Source organism: Panicum virgatum, chromosome 5N (assembly GCF_016808335.1).
Source record: "Panicum virgatum strain AP13 chromosome 5N, P.virgatum_v5, whole genome shotgun sequence".
NCBI lineage: Eukaryota > Viridiplantae > Streptophyta > Magnoliopsida > Poales > Poaceae > Panicum > Panicum virgatum.
Window position 1 is genome coordinate 21,378,646 of NC_053149.1, and position 16,018 is coordinate 21,394,663.

At 44.6% G+C, this 16,018-nt stretch overlaps 1 protein-coding gene across 1 annotated transcript; it reads left to right on the forward strand.

The window, feature by feature from the left end:
* Window positions 1-5,239: 5,239 nt before the first annotated feature.
* Window positions 5,240-7,658, forward strand: LOC120671864 (cytochrome P450 709B2-like). The gene is made up of 5 exons (XM_039952126.1): window positions 5,240-5,605; window positions 5,803-6,026; window positions 6,116-6,369; window positions 6,481-6,859; window positions 6,975-7,658. Exons 1-5 carry the CDS (start codon window positions 5,326-5,328, stop codon window positions 7,407-7,409), a joined length of 1,572 nt encoding a protein of 523 aa, XP_039808060.1. The 5' UTR covers window positions 5,240-5,325; the 3' UTR covers window positions 7,410-7,658.
* The last annotated feature ends 8,360 nt before the right edge of the window (window positions 7,659-16,018 follow it).

The following is a 16,018-nucleotide window of genomic DNA, read 5'->3' on the forward strand; positions in this document are numbered from 1 at the left end:
CCGCTAGATGAATTCGGCTAGAATCAGCTGGCTGGACAAAGGAGTCTGGGCTGGAGGTGACGTTGAATCAGCCAGCCATTTCCATCCAGCCGGAAGCCATAAGGCTCCCTTTTGACACGGCTATAGATGGTCAAATGGGCGGCACGGCCCAACTCGACCCTAACCCTAATAGACACGGCACGATCCGACCCTAACCCTAACAGGCACGATAGCTTAGTCGTGCAGTGCCATGCCGGCACTGCTTGTCAGCTCCTCGGCCCAGGCACGACACTATCCGTGCACAGTCGTGCCGTGCCGGCACGATAGGCACGGTGGACACGACGTGTCGTGCAGACCCGAGCCCATCTTGACCGCCGGCCTCCGCCTTCCGTGCACTTGCAGCGCGCTTGCGGGCTTCCGTCGCGGTCGCCGGCTGCTGGCCATCGCCGCGCGCTCGCCACCCGCTGCACCGTTCGCTGGCCGGGCCTCCGCCGAGCTCGCGGCGCCAGCCGCCGCCGCGCTCGCCGGCCGGGCCTCCGCCGGGCTTGTGGCGCCACCCGCCGCTGCCACGGCCGCTCTCGCCGCGCCACCCGCCACCGCGCTCGCCGGCCGGGCCGCGGCCGTGCTCGCCGCACTCGCCGTGCCACCCACTGCCGTGCTCGCCGGCATCTCCTCCTCCATCGGCAATCGGCAAGGGAAGAGATGGGGCATCAGTAGAGAGAGAGATTGGGATGAATGAGTGGCTCACGGGGAAGATAAGATGGGGAGAGGGAGGGAGAGATGCCAGATGGGTAGGAATTAGGATTGGATGGGAAAGTATGTGTTACTAATGGGTCAAATTGTGCTAGAAACAAAATTAGTCGTGCCTGATCGGGTCGGACCCATTAGTCGTGTCGGGTCAGGGTTAGCACTATGGGTCGGAGTCCAGGCCCAGGCACTACCCTATGCATCGTGTCGGGTCGAGCCTGACCCTATAGGTCGTTGGCTGGGTTAGGGTAGGGTTTTTTTCGTGTCGTGCCTAGTGCGATCCATTTGGCCCAGCCCATTTGGCCATCTATAGACACGGCTTAGGCGCCGACTTTTCTGATGCTCCTACTATTCATCAAAGTTTTTTTTCCCTCTCCTTCCAAATGAATGTGAAAGGGCAGAAATAATTGTGGAGTCGAAAACGGTGGCTCTCGGCACCAGCTCCTCCATGCTATAGATAGCACGCTACAGTGTGGGAGCCGGAGCTAGATGAAGCCGCACAACACGTGACCTAAAACAGCACTCGCACGAGCAAGGAAGGTCGAGGTAGGCTGCACAAAAGAGAGCAGTAGTTCTGGAGATGAATAAATATTGAAGCCAAACGGAAGAAAACATATTGAGGGTTGTATAACAAGAGGAAAAAAGAAAAAGCCGCTGCCAATAAGGCAGCTCATGAGCATTTGCATCACTTCATCTCCAGGTTTTTCTTGCATCGAGGAAGGGCTCTGCACTAATGCAGCTCAATTTAGAAAAAAAAATGAAGAAAAATGATAATACAGCGCTTGTTATCGCTTCAGGTACTTGGCATCCGGTTTTCCACAGTTGAAGGAAAAAGTGCTGGGCGTGCTCTCAAAGGGCAAGCAAGCAAGCAGGTGTACCAGCTTGTCCTGCCTGATGGATTTGATTGGTGAGATCAGATATGACGTAGTCGACGTTTCGGACCCGGCCGTTCGAGAGAAAGTAGCTACCACTGCCAGGTAACTAAAATAATAGTGGTGATTATATTGCTTAAGGATCCGGCCGTTCCAGAGAAAGTAGCTAATACTACCATTTAGAGAATGTAACTAAAATAACAGTGGTGATTATTGCTTAACTAATACTCCCCGTTCCAAATTATTAGTCATTTTAACTTTTCTAAATGCTTAGATTTTGTTATGCACCTATATATAATTATATATAAAAAATCTAACACGACTAATAATTTATTAGGACGGAGGGATATTACTAGAATCAGGTTAGAAAATCTGTACAAATTAGAATGCAGTCCCAGTACTTGACATGTTCTTTCTCTTCTCCAAATCATTAAGCCAATGAGGCCACTAATAATAATCATCGTCTACGCGTCTTCCGATCCTTCCTCTCTTTCAACTAGGAGAGCGATGTTTCTTCAATTCTGGTGACGACATCCAGTACATGCTAGCCGATGAAAATTCGGTTTCACTCTCACTTTCCCGGCCCTCACATGATTACGCCACCTCTGATCTCATCAGACAAAATACAGCCATTCGTACAGCCAATTTTGTCCTCAAGCTTGCGATTTGACCGATTTTGACTCGATGATTTGTCTTAGGAGCAATTTGACGTTTGCATATCTTGCTGTTTAATATTGCCTATGTGGTCATTAAATTTTTTAATAACAATTTTCTGTGCACCCTTGTGTGCCCTTTCTCTTGTTTATGCAATGGTGTAATCATATTTTTTTTAGGCTATAACGGTTGCGCTGTAAATAAAACGTACGCAGAATCGGCAGAGCTATTAGCCAGAGCTATTACCGTGGCCCCGATTTTTTCCCGCATAGAGTTTACTTATTAGCAACGGGAATGCCCTGTATCGCCCGTGTGGGGCCGAAGCTTTTCTTTCTGGTAGATTTCAATCTCAGCTGTTTTCAGGTATGGGCATTTTGGGTTGGGCCTGCCCCAGCCATGGGCCCATGGCCTCAAGCCCATCCCAAGCCCAGCAGAAATATTGGATAAGCTTAGGTAGAGAGATATATAATATGTAAGTCAGGAAAAAAATAAGGCTTACGCATTTTCTTCACGTGCAAAACTAATTAGATTAGACCACCCGGTTTTATCATGCAAAATTTATAAGGCCGTATAGCCGCTATTTAATGTCCGGCCCTAGGCACGAAGCGATCCAGCCCTTGTTGGTCCGACCAAGCCCGCAAAATGCTCGGAGCTCAACATGGGCGTTGTTGTTTCGGAGAGAGACATGGAGCTGACCAAGGTGCGATTATAAATCACCAGAGGCCCAAAAAACTCTCGTCTTAACAGTATTTTCCACGAGGTGATTGAATGGGCCGATGGCCCAAAAAACTGATCTATACTCATTAAATTCACCTGCTCCACAAACTTCACGGGAAAATAGCTGGACGAGTAGTACTCCCACCAGAGGAAAGGGAATAAGATATGCATACATGCCAGTGGATACAAAAATCGATGACATCAAAAGGGTTTCAAACTAAGACCAATTACACCATTATCGTTTTATGACAAGATCTTCAAAATAAAATAAGACCATGCTTGCCTATCTTTACATGGTATTTTTAAAAATAATTTCTAATAATAAATAATTAATTTTAGCTACTGGGAACAAATATTTTAACAACATGAACAAATAATTATTTTCTAAAAACAAAAAACTAAACTTGACGAACAAATGATATTATATTATGAATAAAAAAATAAATGTAGTGAACATTTGATTGTATAGGATAAATAACGAAAAATGCATATCATGAACAAACGATTCGATATCACCAAACAATTTAGTCTACAAAGCAAACAAATAATTTGATATTACAAACAAATTAGTTACATGCAGATAAACAATTTTATACGAAGAACAACGCATCCACCTGACAAATAAATTATTTTTATACGCAAATGGAATATGAACATGAGCTGAAAAGCAGTATATAGCTAGACTATTTTTTACACCAACTAATAAGTCTAGAATGCAAATAACTTTGTATTATGAGACACTTTTAATATGAACAAATAGATAGGAATAGAAAACTAAATGAAATAAAGATAAAAAATTGTCAATAAAAATACTGGGGTAAGTGAAATAATAAAATCTATCACTATTTGAATTTTTATGTACCAAAAGAATATGCATAAACTTATATAGAAAAGCATAGGGGAAAAATAGACATAAGAAAAAGAATAGAGAAAGAGAAATAAATCAAATGGAGTCGGAAAGAGACTATCTACGATTAGATTATAAATAAAGTAAAAAGGAATAAAGAAATAGGAAAGATAATAAAACATAGAGAAGAAAAGGGAAAAAGGAAAGAGGGAAAAGCTAAAGTTTTGCATGCATGCAGCATATGCGTGGACTGCACAGCCACGCTACACATGCACCCAAATGGATTAGAGCAAGCATTATAGCAGGCTAAATGATGAGGTGAATGAGAGAGAAGAGGAGAGAGAGAGGGAAAGTGGGCTATAAGCTTACAGCCAGCTTCGACACAAAAACTAAGAAATCTTGTGAGAGAGACATGTGGGCCATGTATTAATGATGAAGGACTAGACCACTATACGAATAGACTGAGAGGTAGGCTACAAAAATCCTTACCGCCAGCAGTTGGCTAAATTATTAATCTTGTTCTTATGTGACATGCACATGCGTTAAAATAGACCTACTAGGCTGTCGGAAAGTTATTGGGCCGGTTCCCGTAGTGGCCAGTGGATGGTAATTTTGTAACGCGCGTGATATATAGTCCTCGCCGCTGACAAAGGATAGTGGATATTATGTTCCCAGAACCCACCAGATTGCATTAGTCTAGAAAGACTGCTTTCCAGTAGTCAACTTGGTTGTCTACCTGAAGGCAATTCGCTTTGATTACTCAGTTTTTTTTTGCGATTGATTACTTAGTTGTTCTATGAGCAAATAGGGGCCAGTGCTTCGACTTTCTCTAGAGCATCTGTCACCGTCACCTCAACTGCTGACGACGGTTTGTGCTGATTCACTCACTGTTCCTCGTGACATCAGTTCTGATCTCAGCATCAGACAAACCAAGCTAGGAACTAACCGTGTCGTCCTGGATGGTGGAACCATCGCCTCTGGTGATGGCTAATCGCGTCCGACCCAACCCGCAAAATTCTCGAAGCTCAATACGAGGGCTGAAGGGACCCAGTGTTGTTATTCGGAGTAAACAAGAGTAGTACAGTAGTCTTCTGGAAAGGCTGCTCTCCAGTAGTCAACTTGGATGTAGTCAATTCGCTTTGATTACCGAGTTGTTGTATTAGCAAGCAAATATAGTGGCCAGTACTTTTGCTTTCTCTAGAAGATATGATATTCCCCGTCACTTCAACTGCTGACGACGGCTTGTGCCGATGCGCAAGTTGTTAATTGCCCGCCAAGATCACTGACTGTGGTGACGTCAGTTCTGATCTCAGCATCAGACAAAAACCAAAGCAAGCTAGGAACTAACCGTGTCGTTCTGGAAGCCCGGCCTTTGCTCCCAACAAGGCAACAATCCTATCCTATATATACTTGTCCTCTCCATGGATCAGAGCACGCCTCAACACAACCGAAACATCTTCAACTCACGTACTCTCTCTCACACACACAAGCAAATCAAGAGATCGAAAAATGGCTGCCTTCATTGGTTCAGTCTTGGGCGCCCTCCTGGTGGTGCTCCTCTCGACGCTGCTGATCAGGGTGCTGTTCCTTCTGGTGTGGAAGCCCTTCACCGTCACCAGGTGGTTCAGGGGCCAGGGCGTCGGTGGCCCGGGCTACCGGTTCTTCGTCGGCTCCGTGCCGGAGATCAGGCGGATGAAGGCCGCCGGGAGCGAGGTCGTCCTCGACGCCGGCTCCCACGACTTCATCCGCATCGTGCAACCGCAGTTCCGCAAATGGGTCGCCGATTACGGTACGTACTTATATATATATATATATATATATATATATATATATATATATATATATGATGCATATATCGGCATACTAATTATATTACATGTAATTGCCCATAATTCAGTAATCGATCAATAATGATCCTCTTGACAATAATTGTATTTTGTCTAATCTGATTCGCATTATTATTACGTGTTTTGTTTTGTGGTTCAGGGAAGACATTCCTGTTCTGGTTCGGGGCCGTGCCGGACTTCTGCGTCGCCGACGTCGACCTGGTGAAGCAGGTGCTCGCGGAGAGGACGGGCCTGTTCCCCAAGAATTACCTCAATGCCAACCTGGAGGTACTCCTCGGCAAGGGCCTCGTCCTCGTCAACGGTGAAGACTGGAAGCGCCACCGCAAGGTGGTGCACCCGGCCTTCAACCTCGAGAAGCTCAAGGTCGACTGACGATGAGCAAGCAAATCTTCATTCCCTGAATAACTTAACATAGTGCCTTCTTTTCTCTAACTTCGTCATCTCTTCCGCAGGCGATGTCCGTGGTCATGGCGGGCTTGGCGGAGCGGATGATGCAGCAATGGCAGTCTCAGATACAGCAGGCCGGCAGCCATCAGGCTGAAATTGAACTGAGCAGCGAGTTCTCCGAGCTGACTTCGGATGTGATCGCGCACACGGCCTTCGGCAGCAGCTACAAGCAGGGCAAAGAGGTCTTCTCCGCGCAGAAGGAGCTCCAAGAACTGGCATTCTCCGCATCGCTTGATATCCCGGCTCCTGGTTGTTTAAGGTACAAAATTCAGACAATCTACCTGTAAATTTGGAATGCATGCTACTTTGTGAAAATCTGAATTACTAACCAATGAATTATTATTATTGCCTTGTATTTGCATACATGAAGGAACCTCAGATTGCCTACCAGCAAGAGGAGCATGCGAGTTCAGAAGCTGGACGAGAAGGTGAGGAGCATGCTCATGGAGATAATCCAAGGGCGCCTTGCTGAGAAGGACACAAAAGGATTCGGCAACGATCTGCTCGGGCTGATGCTGGAGGCCCGCGCTCTGGAGCAAGAAGGGCACCAGATGCTCACCACCCAGGAGATTGTCGACGAGTGCAAGACCTTCTTCTTCGCGGGGCAGGACACGACCTCGCACCTCCTCACCTGGACCATGTTCCTGCTGAGCAGGTACCCCGAGTGGCAAGAGAAGCTAAGGGAGGAGGTGCTGAGAGAGTGCGGCGATGCAGTGCCAAATCCAGACACGGTCAGCAAGCTCAAACTTGTAAGTAAAACTATAAATCTTTTCGAACAATTTTCACTGCTCAAATGCAGTTTCCCAAATTGCAAAAACGACTCGTCGATTTTCGACATTGACATCCTATCCTTTTGCTGTTCAGGTTAACATGGTGCTACTTGAATCGCTGAGGCTCTACAGCCCGGTGGTGTTCATACGAAGAGCTGCGGGTTCAGACATTCAGCTCGGCAGCATAAGGGTGCCCGAGGGAACCCTGCTCTCGATACCGATCGCGTTGCTGCACCGGGACAAGGACGTCTGGGGCCACGATGCCGACGAGTTCAACCCTGCCAGGTTCGAGCACGGCGTGTCCAAGGCCGCCGCCAACCACCCCAACGCCCTGCTGTCCTTCTCCCAGGGCCCCAGGGCCTGCATTGGGCAGAACTTCGCGATGCTCGAGGCGCGCATCGGGATCGCCATGATACTCCAGAGGTTCTCCTTCGAGCTCTCGCCCAAGTATGTCCACGCGCCCAAGGAGGCCATCACCCTGATGCCCAGGTTCGGGCTCCCCATGATTCTGAGGAACCTTCACGAGTGAGTGAGATGGACCGTGGAAATACTGATGCGGTCACAAATGACATCTTTATTTCCTACACGGTTTGTATAACAAATAAACAGGACGCTTGCTTATGGTTGTTTTGGTATGTGTTGCTTTTGTTTGCCTGTAATACTTGCTTTACTATGTAGACACATTTCTGTTTGCTTTCTTATGCAGATTGTAATGAATAAAACACCTTGGCACTTGTCAGGGAGACTACCTGCGAGTAATAATAGTTTATTTCCTATATATATATATGTATGCCAATTTGATTGCAGGATGGTAGCATTCGTATGTGCTTTTTCCTCTGTCGTTTATTCGTTTTCTCTGTTTATTTAGATATGGTGTTGTACCAATGTTATTTGAGTTAATTAGCAGAAATTTTTGAAGATTTTTTCCTAATTATATGCTTCATATGATTTTTTATGGTAATGTTTTTCCACAAATTCATGAACACGATAATGTCGATTGATTACAATAACTGAATGGTCAAGATAGACTGCGGAAACTTTACTCCCTCTTGGTATAAATACTTGACGCTTTGGCCAAAATCACATCAAACTTTTAAAACTTTGATCAACAACAGTTTTAAAAATATTTAGTTTCAGAACCTGAAAATTGTATGCCTGAGTTCTCTTAGAATAGTGGTCAAGACTAAATCAAATACCATAACAAGTCAGTGGTGTCAAGTGTGTATGACCAAAGGTAGTATAACCTATCTACATTGATAGCTGATAGTTTTATTTGTGAGCACTTCAATTTTTTCCTAGAAAAATATAAACGCACACATTCATAGTTCTTAATAGAGGAACTTCGATATCTTAGGCATCGCCTCCTAACATTTATTATTACTAATTGGAGACTCCTATTGGAGCGTCCATCATTGTTAATCCTCATAGGACATGGTACAAGAAATCAAAACATCTGATCATTAATATTGTGCACTCAATCATTATTGACAACAATAATCATTGTGGATCTCGTTTTTTTTAAAAAAATACCTGTGTCATATAAATATACAATATAAAGTAAGCATAGAATTTACACTAAATTAACCATTTGAGTCAACATGAAAAATAACATAAAGTAATACGACTTGAAATAACCATTAAATTTGTAGTAAATTAACTATTTGGGTCAATATGAAAAATAACGTAAAGTAGCTGGTAAAGTTACCCACAGTTGTCATTACTAAAATATTTTGATGTAACACTTTAACTTTGTATCTAAATTATGTATCTCTACCATTATTAATATATGTAAAAGACTAACAAAAACGTGCTACTTCAGATACATTTATTTTTTTTCACTAAAACATATCAACATTCATAGGCTAAATGTGAGGACTTCAACTTTTTGGAAAATTTATACTTCATATGGATACAGTTATTTCTCTTTTAGAGGAATTTGACATCTAGAGTAATGAACGTAGTCTAGGACCTACAAGCCAAATCATAATAAAATGCAAAGAGACGTCATGCAGTAGTATGTATAATATGCGATAAGATTTTAGAGTAGGTATGTGTTGACACCATTTTTTGGTATGTGCCGAAGGATCGGTGAAATGAAGAGATGCCAAGATAGAAGCGATAATGGTGCATGGAGGGGGGGCGTCAGGTACGGTTTGATACCGATTGGACGTGTCGATGTTTGTTTTGGCAAGTCTCGTATGAGATGGTTTCGGTTTGAAGGGTGGTGTTTTTAGTTATTAAAATAAGTTTCTCTAGATAGAATTGTACTTTGCCGTAAGCGGCTAGGATTGTGTTAGCGTGGGGTATAAATATGCACCCCGGTCATTGTAGCAGATGGATACACATCCAATACAACAAACTTCACTCTACTTGCAATTTACTTTCTCGTCGGCGACTTCGCTATCTTTTTCTTTTCTGCGAGTTCTTTCAAGCTGATCAAGGACGTCTCATATTCGAGCGACTTGATTCGCTGGTAAGTTTTCGTTTACCGAGTAAATCTGAGCTTTAGCTTCCGGGCGCATCGCTGTCGCTTCGTTCAGATTTATTCAAAAGTTATCGAATTTATCTAAGCTTTGATCTTGGGCGCATCGCTGTTTTCTCGTTTAGATAGTTCACCGATTATCCGGCTTATTGATCTGTTTAATCGGCTGTAAGCTCCTTGTTTGTCACGACAAATCCTGTAGAGCCGATTAGATTGAAGTCACAAGCTTAGCTTTGTTCAGATCCATACATTCGTGGGTTTGTACATTATTATCTGGCACGTGTCGGCTTTCAGATCTAGCCGACCAGTGGCTTATCGGTAATCGGCAGCTTGTTGCCGATCCGCAGTAGATCATTTTTAATACACGCTTATTTTATACGATCGTTTGTCGTCTTCTGTATCGGACGAGCTTTGCCGATACCCTGCGTGAGAGTGATTCGGAAATCCAGCCGATACACTCTTGAATTTGACTGTTTGCTGTTTACTTGTCAATTTATAGGTCAAATTGACTAGCACGCTTGGTCGCAGTCTGAGGCTTGGCAAACGGTGCCCTCAGTTTCCAGTGTGTTGATTTTGCGTCAACACATCTTTTGGCACACCCGGTGGGACTCAGAACATCAAGATGTCAGAGAAGGCGGCGATCTCAGGAGATAATAAGATCCCGATTGATAAGGACAAGTTGAAGGAAGAACACAAGGCAGAACTTGAAGCCCTCAAAGATGCTTTTGAGCAACAGTGCCTTTTGCCCTTCAGCGTTAATAGAAATGGAGAGGTATTCAAGAAATTTGATTTTCCCACTTTTGTAACACATCGAGAATCACAGAAGGAGGACAGGATGATTCATCAGATGAATCAGGCATTTGGGCATGCTTTCATGAATCATGCTCCAATCTTGACCAACCACGTCCACAATGCTGTGATCAAGACGCTTCAAGATGGGGGGATCCCTGGCTTTGTGGGACTAGCTTATTACCAAGGAAGTCAGATGGTATTCTCTCCTACTGGATCGGCTCCTGGTACATCACAAACCCCTCCTCAAGCTCCGGCCGATGAGGGTGTTATTAACGCACAGCCGATTAGTACTATAGCGCCACCCTAGTTTCCTCCTGTGTATACCAATTCTACGCCGATGACTACATGTGCACAGGGGAACTTCATGTCAGGATACCCAGGTGGTTGGAATCCTGTTACTGGACTTGGTATGCCTCCGGAATACATGATTCCATCTTCATCCAAGCAGCCAAGTGCATCGGCTTCTCAGCCGATGAACCATCAAGAAAGTGTGTCGGCTCCTCAGCCGACTCAACCTTTAGACACCGCACCAGTGTCACAGCCAGCGGTGACACCAACATCAGTGCCTGCGCCAGAAAGTCCAAGCCACGTGTCGGCCCCATGGTCGACACCTAAGCAACAATATTTGGCAATGATGTTGCAGCCCAAGTCTCCAACAGAAGTTCTAGCGAACAGGATCCCACATGCCAATGGAGTCACATGGGTTTTTCAAGATCTTGCGACTGGGATGTTACGCCACGTAGATGTGCCCAATGTACCTGGACTTTTATATCGCCAAACTGATCAGAGGGCAACACAGAACAGTCCAAGCAATGAGATGGTGCTGTACCAATCACCACCACGTCAACCTCCACAGCAAGCCACACAAGCTGCGTCGGCTGTTAAGCCGATGAATTTGCCAAGTGTCTAGCCTGCATCGGCAGCCTTGCCGTTGACTCCACCAATACCACAAGCAACATCAGCTAGTGGTCAATAGGTTGACTAGACATCGAAGATTGCTGAGGTAATGAGAGATTAGTTTGGTTTGAAGCCAAAGTAGCAGAATCTGATGTACAGAACTCCATATCCAGCTGCTTACGATCAATTGCCATTGCCCCACAAGTACAAGCTTCCAGATTTCACCAAGTTTTCTGGACATGGGGAAGTCTCCACAGTAGAACATATCAACAGATTCATTGTGCAGTGTGGAGAGGCAGCTCAACAGGATGCATTAAAAGTGCGTTTGTTCTCTATGTCTTTATCTGGATCGGCCTTTACCTGGTTCACTACATTGCCGGCTAATTCCATTATATACTAGGCCGATTTAGAGAAGCAGTTCCACCAGTTCTTCTACTCTGGGGTGGAGGAGATGAAGCTGACCGATCTGACCAATCTGAGGTAGAGGAACGAGGAATCAGTGTTTTAGTTTAGTTTTGTCTGATCAACAGCTAGCAGAGGTTGCCTTCCAAGGACTCCTGCTGCACATCAAGGAGAAGTATGCTTCTCAGGATTTCTACAGCATTAGTCAGATGGCCAACCGGATGACTGGGGAGGCAAGGCCATATGAACAGAAGAAGAGCAACTTCTAGAAAAAGGTTAACTTTGTTGATTGTCCAGATTCTTCTGATTCGAATGATGATCAGATGGTTGGATCGGCTGAATGGGTTCAGAACAATAAGAAGCCGATCTCATGTCCTTTCGGTAACAAGGAACCCGAGAAGTATGGGTTCGATATTACCAAAGCTGACAAGATTTTTGATCTGTTGCTATCAGAAGGTCAGATTAAACTGAAGCCCTATCATAAGATCCCGATAGATCAAGAATTGAAGAATATCAAGTACTGCAAGTGGCACAATGCAACATCTCATGATACCAATGAGTGCAAAGTGTTCCGTTCTCATGATACCAATGAGTGCAAAGTGTTCCGTCAACAGATACAATCGGCTATAGAGTAGGACAGGCTTAAGTTTGAAACACCCAAGAAGCCGATGAAGATTGATGGGCATCCTTTTCCAACAAACATGGTAGATACTGGAAGGAAGGGTAATTCTCTACAGACTAAGATACTCACATCTCAATCGTCTAAAGAGTCTGGTGCAGTTGATCTCAAAGCACAGATCACAGCCAATGAAGCCAAAGGGAAGGAGCCGCAACAAGAAGAAGGATCTGTGGCACCTAAGAAGAAGGTCACGTCTCAGATGATACTGAACAAGTTCCAGCGTGACCAGGAGAGGAGACAGTACCGAGAAGAATCTGCTAGACGATGTGAAGGACATTGGAAATGTCCTTTCTTTGTGTACTGTTGGGAAGAAGGGTTGACTCTGACGACAGTGGATATTTGTCTAGAGTGCAATGGCTTTTATCAAGAGAACCGGTCGTTCAAGAAGCCACAATTCGACCAGAGGCCTCAAAGGCCGATCACTAGAGAAAGAAACCATGATAGACACATCTCTGTACATGATCGGCTGGGGGCAGAGTCTCAGTGCATGATCGGCTGGGGGCAGGACCATGCTACGTGATCTTGCAGGAGGAAGGATCCCTGCCAATGAGCGAATTGAGCGAGCTACTGTAGCTCACGTTCCTAATGAATACCCACACCGCAGAGATCCAGAGAGAGTGCCAGTTCATGATAATGTTGATCGGCCTCGATGGTGTCCAGGAGGTTTGACCAGATCGCAAAAGAGACGAGTCCAGAGACTGCGTCAGACAGAAGCCCTGGAAGAAATCCTGGAAGAGGAAGAGAAAGAGGAGGCTCCTAGGAAAGGAGTCAGGTCTGAAGTTTGGCGTGTCAAGCCAAAGGCCGATAGAGGATCATCGGCTGCACCTATTAACATGGTCCTTATGAAAATTGCTGATTATGAAATATCATCAAGTTCAGTGGTTGGATCTACGGATGAATTTTGAGTGGTATTTGTGCAAGCTGATGGTGTAAACATCGGCTAAGATTTGATATAGCCAGCATAACAAGTGTCTCCTTTAGAACAAAAAATTATAAAGAAAAGCCAATAATGTTGTGATGACGTTGGCTATGGGTGGCCGATATGATTTTGTATCGACCTTAGGGCAATAAAATCCAAAAGAAATATGATGTATTGGGCAGGAGCAGAGGTTGCAAATTAAAGTATTGTTTACAATATATCAGATTAAAATTTGTTTGCTACGACAAGAATGAATCACAGTTCACAAGGATCCTAGGGCATTCTGGATTATAGAGATGGCATGTAAGCGAATATCATCGGCTTCCTATATCTCTTGGAGGTCAGTCTCGGCAGAACCTGGTATTGCTTTGATGCTTTTGTGAAGTTGGTAGGTACGGCGGGCTTGCTCTTGTTTCTCCACTTCAAGTTGCTGAAGAGCCGTTGGTAATTGGGATAACTTGTTATCCACATCGGCAATCTCCTGGTTTACTTGTTCCAGTTCCTTGATGAGGCACGCCCGTTTAGCTTCTAGGTCCCTTTTGGATTGTTCCATATCTGCCCGGGACTGAGACAGAGAAATAATCTTTCCACAGGTGGTTTCCACAATATTCTTCAGATCATCTCGTTGTTTGATCACCTGCTCTTGATGGAGCCGATCAGATAGGCGCTTCTGGGCTTTGACAACAGAAATTTGATAGCTCTCAATATAAGCCGCAGGGTGAAGTGCTTCTTCCAAGGATTCAGGGAGTACACCTCTCAAAAACTTCAAGATAGTACGAATCGGCTCAGCATCTTGGACCAATTGGCCAATGTCCTGGTTTAGAGTTGCAGGATTTCTTGGAGTTGGGTCTTGATCTCTTCAGATAATAAAGCTGATTCTGTTGAGGATGTAGCTTCATCTTCTGCACCAGTGGTTCCAAGTTGAAAAGAAAACAGACTGTTGTCTGGGCTGTCTTGTGCCTAGCCAAAGAGAGAGGAATGTTAATTATAATTTCTTTTCTAATTTCTGGAAATAATGAAGTGTCTTACTTGAAATCGGGGAACTTCATCAGCAGTTGGTACGGAAGATACGAGTAATAATGGTGGAGTGCCCAAACCAGGGAGGGCATCTTGGGAGATGATTGGTGGCTCTTGCACAAGATTTGGCATTTGCTGGATAGGGGGTCAATGTTAGATGCATAGCTTGGTCAGAAAAGAAAGATAGCTATGTTACTTGGATTGGAGAAGCAGTTGTTCTGGCCCTCTTGGAAGGAAGATGCTGAATCTGATATGGTAACACAAATATCAGATGTTTGTCAAGACTTTATGAAAAAGCGAAGGGAATACCTGGACAATCGGAGATGTTTGAGAAGCAATCTCCTGGATTTCCTCTTCATTTGTATCTTCGGCAGCTACATCTGGATGTGCCGAATGATGAAGTCAAGTAAGAAATTCATTATAATCAGTGGGTAAAGTGAAATTTATTCGTTATCTTCTGAGCAAGGAGGAGAAACGTCTTCTGAAACATTGGCATCTGGTGCCGATGCGATGGTCAGGGTTCGACTGGAAGAGCCTGGAATCTTCTGGATTGTTTTCTTAGTGCTGGTTGCCTTTCGCTTTTTGCCAGCAGCCACATCAGCGAGGGTTGGTGAATTATAGCCGATAAGAGGATGGTTAGTTGGGGGAGCATATCTAATCGGCTGGCCGCTTCTACTGATTATTGGGGGTGGGGTGCCATCAACCTGACAGAGAGATTTGTTAAAGTACAGGAAGACAGTATAATATGAAGGTGTAACAAGAGAAGTTTTTTCTGTGTTTACCTCGTCATCAGCACCTTGGTAGTTTTCATCCAAGGCAATGCACTATACCTTCAGTGATCCGCAGAAAAGGTGATCTTGCCATTCTGACCACCATTGTGTGAAAGGGATGGTGGTGAGTGGTGCTACTTGCCAATCGGCTAGCTGTGTCATATCGGCAGCAGGTTCTAAATTCTTCAGCCGATTATATGTAAGAGCAGTGCCGATTGGGTTTCTTGCTTGTACTTTATCGGCAAAGTAGAAGAGAGGTGGCACTTGAACAAACCCTAATTGCCTAGCTACAACTGATGGGTAGCAAAATTCATAGCCAATTGCACTCTTTCCAGAGGTGAAGTTGGCAGGCAAGATTCTTGGAGAGATGGCTTCTCTCATGATGTTTCTGGCTTCTTCATCATTTTTCTAGGAGTCAAGACTGAATTTGAATGGATTCTCATACTCTCTATTGTCATCATGATATGCAAACCAGATGGTGTCTTCTTCAGTAAAGCCATTGTAGAAGCATTTGAAGAAGTCTGTATTGCCAAAAACGCTGGGATCATTGGCAATCATGATGGCCGCTTCACCAAAGGAAGTACAACGGCGGGTAATTGGATCTTCTTCTTCATCAAACTCTTCAGATGGGAAGGATAGTTCTGACAGCTTGATGCCCATGGTCTTGTGCATATACATGTTCAACCATAATTGAATAAACCACCAAGGACCTCCTAGATTGGAGATTGGTTGATCGGTCCTTAGTTTGGCCGATACTTGGTGAAGGAGATGGTAAACTGATCCTAGAAGGTGCTTGCCGAGAGGTACTGGATTTCCACTGGCCAGAGTTTCAGCCATCTTCAGGGTGTTGTTTGTTGGGCCTACTGTTTTACCGCAGAAGATGAATTTTTCTAGCCACATGTTGAGGAAGGCCGTGTGTTCCTTGACAGATACGGAGCCAGTTTTCATGTTCTCGGAGATGTATCCGCTCTAGCCACCAATAGCTCTGGTTTTCATCTTGAAGGAGTCTGGGTCCAAGAAATTGAAGGCTTTATCGGAGGCAGTGATGTTCAGACCCGTCAACATCATAACATCTAGCAGAGTGGGGGTCATTGGGCCATGACCAAACAAGAAAGCGTTTATGGCATCAGACCAGAAGAAGGAAGCCGATATGAGCATCGGCTCATTCTTGACCATTTCA